A 6,329-nucleotide genomic window follows, 5' to 3' on the forward strand; every position below is an offset into this window, starting at 1 on the left:
AGGTTCAGCAATGCTGCTCAGAGAGGGTCCCTGAGAAGGATTTGAATTTGAAGCCCATCCTTGACTTGAAAATCAAATGCTGTACCTTGGCCTAATGCTCACTTCACTTCCAGTTTCTTTCGTGGAGGTTGTCCCACCAGTGACAGAGAAATGAGACTTGGGGGGATGGGGGGTGGTGGGGAGGTGAGGTTTCTCTCTCCCAGTTTTCTCCACGTTAACTTGTGTCTTTCATGGTCCCCTCTCAGCGTCACCAGCCGGAAAGCCCGAGCGGTGTATCCTTGTGAAGCAGAACACAGCTCCGAATTATCTTTCGAAATAGGAGCGATTTTTGAGGATGGTAAGTGCTTTGTGATAGGGTAGACTGTCTACAACCCAGAAGGTGCACAGCTGGGCCAGGTGGTCACTGGTTGGGGTGTTGTCAGGAGCACAAGTCCCTTGATATATTTTGGGCAGGAGAGAGGTGGCCCATTTGGCTGCTGGGACCTGGGTGCCCACACACAGACTGTGTCTGGGAGGCCGGCCCACCATCTCTGCCTTAATCTTGGTTACTCTCCAACCTTTAGCACTCCTGCAGGTCCTCACCGAGAACACCTTTCTCCTGATGCAGGGAAGGTCATGCCACCGGAGCTGGGAGATGTTTCTGATTTGCACCCTTTCGTGTCCTGTCCCAGGGTCCCCAGCCAAGCCTCCCGGATGCTTCAGGTTGCCAATCTCAGTTACAGAAAGAGTGTTACGGTAGAAAATATTTGGTTTCTAGTCCTCTTACTCTTCCAGTGCACTATGATATTTGCTGATTTGAGTGACGTGTTACTCTTTAGATGGAGGTATCGACTTTGCACACTGAAACAAGGGTGCAGGTTTTATTCGCGCCTCATATTCATACACAAGCATTTAGGAGCTGTGCCCAGCTTGATATTTTTTTTTTTACAGATTCTCTGGTTGAGTGTATGCCCCCCCCCTTTCCTGATTTCTTTTTCTCTAGTCTGGCTCATGATGGAATTCGTTGGTTGCTGTGGAAACAGTGATGTCGTGTGTGGGTGGAGCTGCCCGAGGGAGTTCTGGGAAACAGAACCTCGGATCCTCGGGTGGGAGTGGCTGATGAGCCGGAACGTCGGGAGCACGCGGAATACGTCAACACAGTGCCTAGCAGTGTATTGTCAGTGATGTGGCGCTTGCTGCTGGTGGTTTTTTTCCAGAAAGCAAGTTGTCTTTTAGAAGAGATTTTCCTGTATGTGTGATGTGTAATTCGGAGGGACTCCCGATAGTGTCAGAAAACAAATGACAACAACAAACCCTCCACGCAACAGAATTATGCTCTGTGGAGAAATTGTACTTGTGGAGTAGCTAGAAGGCAGCACATTCCTGGGCTGCCGTGACGTGCATGTGTGCAGCTTTGCCCGGAGCATGTGGTAGCGTGGCTGCCCTGCCCCAGGCCTGTTGCGTGTTGGCAGGCCGTGTGCGGAAGGGGATGTGGAGGAGGCAGCGCCGAACCCCTTCCATCTAGACGTGATGGCGAATGTTTGTGCCACGGGGCTGAATTTGTCTGGGAGCCTCTGAAATCCCTCCCTCGGTGCTGTGTGTGAGATTTGCGCCCTGGGAGGGGGCGCATCTACTAGGATGCACTTCGCTGCGGTGACAAAACCCGATGCAGCCGGTGGCTGAGTCGTGGAGGCGATGAGGGCACACAGCAAGCATCTGGAAGGGGAGATCTCTGGGTTGGCCAGTGGACACTCCCCCAGACCACGGCATTTCCACCTCTGCCGCAGCGCCTCAGAGGGTGGGTGGCGCACTGGCCAGCTTTTTCCGTGAGCTCGAGTGGCTCTGCAGGCTTTGGGGCCACACTCAGCCCCAGCAGAAGGGACGCTTCCACCTTTTTTTTTTTTTTTTTTAAATAAGGGTGAGAAAGGTTTTCCAGAACTTCTTTCCTAGTTTACCTGCCCTCATGTCTTGATAGCCAGAATGGGGTTACAAACTACCTTGCACCCGTCACCCTCAAGGTCTTAGGCCAGTCGAGCCCCACTGGGCACAGGGACCCTCCCTGAGCCCTCAGACCCGCGGAGGAGAGTCAGGCCCTCTGTCCAGGCCAGCTCTGCCAGTGAGGGCAGGGATGGCGGTGTCTGACATTGGAGGCCGCAGGTCTCCGCCTCCACAGTCCTTAGTGACTTGCAGGGGTTCTAAAAAAGAGTGTGTGTGTCTCCTCACACAGATAAGTACATACAGCTGTGTATACATACACACACACGTGCGCGCGCGCGCACATGGATACCAGCATCTCTGTGTGTTTGGGAAGAGGAGAGGTTGATAGCAGGTAGCTCTGGATTGTCAACTCCGGAGTGGTTTTGTCTGAGATCAGACCGAGGCTCCCACTCTCTTTGTGACTCTGGACAAGGTCCGGAAGCTCTCTGTGCATCATGTCCTTCACCCTGAACCTCAAGGAGGTCCACGAGATCGATGCGTCAGGCGGCTGCCCCGTTCTCCAGGGGCTGAGCCTGGAGGGTACACAGCGGCACAGCGAATTCACGGGGAGTGTGTGCTCCGGGCATTTCGGTAAAAGTGGTTTCTCTTCCCTTTCAGTACAAACCTCGAGGGAACCTGGCTGGCTAGAAGGGACTCTGGATGGCAAGAGGGGGCTGATTCCACAGAACTATGTCAAGCTACTCTAGCGCCTGGCCTGGGAGGGCCCCACCTGCACCCGTACCCTCGGACCTCCCTGGGGGCCTAGAACTTCTCCCCCCAGGCGGACACTCTGGAATTACAGATCACGGATGGGCACTCCAGGGGTGGGGAGGGGGGATGTACTCCTAGAGGTGGGTGGGGAGGGACACACCGCCCAGGGCTGCGTGGGTCTGTGCAGCGGGAGAAGAACGTCGGGATTGACACAGTGGACTTTGCATTTGTCAAGCCCCGGGACTGGGGGCTGTTGGGTGGCAGGCCCCAGAGCGGGAGAGAGAGTGGCCTTCTGCTGGTGCGCTCCTCACCTGCGGCTGCTCTGCTGTGCGTCTGCCCGCCGGCCTGCTGCTGAGACGCTAATGGTACGTGCGTGGTGTTTGCTCTCAGCTCCAACCACGAGCTGTGGAGGGGCCACAGCCGGGGTCAGGCAGTGAATGACTTGGTCTAAGCCCACAGGTGCTCCTGCCCACGTGGCCTCCACCGGGCCCCCTGTGCACTGTCCCCCGAGAACACCGTCCTATTTATAACAGGCCTCTGCTCGGTGTTTCTCATCTGTCTGCTCTTTCCCAGTCACCGCCTTTCTGCCCCACGGTCTCTGTAAGTGAAATAAAATATAATTTACTACGTGATGTGTGTCCTAATGTGGGGAGATGGTGGAATCGCTTCCCTCTGAAATGTGTTAGGATTTGCCAGCCGAGGGTGGAGGCATGTCTTCTGCTGCTGTCTGGGGCCCAGGCTCACAGGTGGAGCTCCTTACCGGGAGCTGAGTTTACCTGCCGCTGCCACCTGTGTTCCTGGGTGGGGGCAGCCTGAGGTCCGGGAGGGCTTCCCCTGGGGCCTGCTGACCCTGGCCTGGAGCAGGGCTGGGTGCTACAGTCCCGTGGGGGCCAGCCCTCCTGACTGCAGGACTCTGTCCCCATCCTCACCCCCTCCCCTGTCTCACTCCCGCACCCCCACCCCGACTCCCTACTCACCTTTGTTATTCAGGTCTCGGCACTGAAATCTCTTCTTCTGGGTTAAGGTGGGTTTCACGGCAGCAGGCCAGGTGTTCAGACTGGTCTCGGAGGAGCCTTGGCCGTGACCCTGCCTGCGGTGGCACCAGGGGTGCTCCCTCGTCCCCGATCTGGACCCTCTGGGGTGCAGAGTTCACTTTTAGGGGTCTGCTCTGGGCCTTGTGTGTTTCTCTTCCCCACAGGAGGAGCCTGGCAGACTTCTTGCCAAAGAACGTCACAGGAAGAATGTGTCTGTCACCCCTTTGCCCAGATGATTTGGTTCCAGAGCTCACTGGTGACCAGGTGTGAAGTCACCTCACCTGGACCTGCAGCGTGTCAGGTGTGGGTCAGGTAGGTACGGAGGAACGGGCCTGCTGCAAGGTGTCCATGTTTTCCATACAAATAAGGATGGTCTCAGTGCAGCGTAGCTGGTAATACGGGACTGTGGGCCCTTAGAGGAGCCCAGGGCCGCATGACAAGAGCCAGCGCTGTACCTTGGGCCAGCCGGGCGGGGGGTGTGGGTGGCATAACCCCCAGTGTCCTGTTATCTGAGGTGTCACTGCCTTCCAATGCTGGCTGCTTATGGATGTAAAAGGGGAACATCAACTTGGATCCTGTTCCTGCCTCTTAAAACAAGGATGCCCTGAGGTTTCCATTGAAATGCAAGTATCATGTCTGGGACGGAGTACACGCTCAGCTAATGGGGCTGCTGGTCCCTGTGTTGGTGGGACTCAGAGTGGAGTGTCCCTTGCATCTGTGTTCTGGAGGATGGCAGTGTGGTGGTAGGGAGGCCGAGAAGGCTGGCTGCAAGGGCTGTTGCCACCCCTTCCCAAGGTTTTCCCAGAGAAGGACAGGGTAGCCCCGGGGTGTTTTCTGTGAACAGGGTGGTGCGGCCTGGCTCACCGGGGTCTTCAGGTGGGGAGCCTTCCAGGGCCTGGCCCAGGTAGACTTAGTAGTGGGATCACAAGGTGTTGTTCTCTTGCATTGGCGTTTCACCTTCATTTCCCCAGGAAAGTGAAGAGGGGTGTTGCTTGCTGTTTTTGCTGCTGCCTGGTTGTGGCTGACGGCAGGCATCTCCTGAAGGTCGTCTGAGCAACCGCCCCGCCTCACTCTGGGCTGCAGCCCTTCACCCTGCCCTGGTTCCACACCAGCTGCAGCAGCTGAGACCAGGTCTGCAGCCTGGGCTCCTTCAGAGGCATGGCAGGGGGTCGGGGCAACTGAAGACAGGTTTTGTGGTTCCTGTGTGCAGTAGGCTGGGGGCCTGCATCTGAGGGTGTCACCCAAGCGCCTGCCTTGGTGGTCTCTGCATCTATGAAGGAGGTGCTGGGTGGGGGGCTGCACCCCTTCCTGTGTCGGAGCAGAAACATCTGCACCCGAGGGTGTGTGGGGGGGTGGGCGGAGCAGTGCATTGTCTGGGCCAGTGATGGGCGTGCAACTCACTCTTTTCCTGCAGTGACGGAGTGAGTCCCGGGAGAGGAACCTGCCTCACAGAGGAGGCAGCTGGGGAGCAGGGCTCTGCGTCAGCTCAGCAGGCCCTTCACGGGCTCCTTCTGCTGCACCAGTTTGCTTCTGGAACCTTCTAGGGGATAATGGCCGTCATGGGTTGAATTGTAACTTCACTCCATCAAAATCCTCTGTGGAGTCCTAACCCCAGTACTTCGGAGTGTGACCTCATTCCTGGATAGGATTGTTGCAGATGTAGTTAGTTAAGGTACGGTCAGTATGGTTGGGCCCTACTCCAGTGACTGGTGTCCCTGTGGACAAGGGCCGTTGGGACACTGAGACAGGTACACGTAGAGGCAAGATGGCATCTGGGGGCGGAGGAGAGAGCGCTGGAGCCGGTCCAGTCCACACGGCCGTCGGGAGGAGCCGACCCTGCTGATGTCCTGTGCTCCGACTTCCAGCCTCCAAACTGTGAGACCAGTTTCTGTTGTTTAAGTCACGCCGTTCGTGGCGCCTCGGTCAGGCAGCCCCAGAAAACCAGTTCAGTGGCTAAAAGTATGCTTCCAGTTCAGAGCAGCCGGTTGAGAAGTCCTCTTTTCACTGTTCTGTGCCTCGGGGACCTTGGCCGTGTTCACGTGAGCTCTTCTGGCTTCAGTTCCCTTCCGTGAAATGGAGAGACCGCCACCTACCGCCCTGGATGCTGCGATGAGTGATAATGTCCAGTGGCAGGAGGGGCGCAGCGCAATTACGGTTTAGTAAAGGGGACGATGGGAGAGGGCAGCTGCAGGGCACGGCGTGGGGGGGGTTGGTCTGTCCCCCTTCTCCCACCCGATGCTTCTCTCCAGCCCCCCCCACCCAAAGATCATTCCTTGCCCCTTTCCTCTGCCCAGCATTGCTTGGTCTTTACCTCCCTTCCCCAGGGCACCTTTGCCTCTTTCATCTTGGCCTCGACTTTGTTGCCCATTCACCTCAGTGCTGGGTCCCTTCTCACCAGTTCTCCCCTCACTTCAGAAGGCCATCTTGGTGACGCCTTCCTCAGCCAGGTGTTTCCCGTGATTTTCTTCCCTCCCTCCTGTCAGAGGGTGTCATTCCAGGACAGTGTCTGCAAGCAGCTCACCTGCTCCTACCTCTGCCCATGTCTCCTCAGCAGCGGGTCAGCACGTTGGCCTGGCCTGGCCCACTCTCCCACGTGCGTAAGCTGGCATGGTGTCCCAACGCTTTAGT

At 57.0% G+C, this 6,329-nt stretch overlaps 1 protein-coding gene across 3 annotated transcripts in view; it reads left to right on the plus strand.

The window, feature by feature from the left end:
- The window catches only part of ARHGAP10 (Rho GTPase activating protein 10), a 246,072-nt gene extending 242,778 nt beyond the window's left edge, over positions 1–3,294 (plus strand). For all 3 annotated transcript variants that reach the window (XM_037162342.2, XM_053658368.1, XM_053658369.1), the window contains 2 exons: positions 246–337; positions 2,575–3,294. In XM_037162342.2, the coding sequence (XP_037018237.2) occupies positions 246–337; positions 2,575–2,663 (181 nt within the window). In that variant the 3' untranslated portion in view covers positions 2,664–3,294. The remainder of the gene's footprint in view (positions 1–245; positions 338–2,574) is intronic.
- The last annotated feature ends 3,035 nt before the right edge of the window (positions 3,295–6,329 follow it).

This window comes from Artibeus jamaicensis, unplaced genomic scaffold (assembly GCF_021234435.1).
Source record: "Artibeus jamaicensis isolate MK-2021 breed Jamaican fruit bat unplaced genomic scaffold, CSHL_Jam_final scaffold_537, whole genome shotgun sequence".
NCBI lineage: Eukaryota > Metazoa > Chordata > Mammalia > Chiroptera > Phyllostomidae > Artibeus > Artibeus jamaicensis.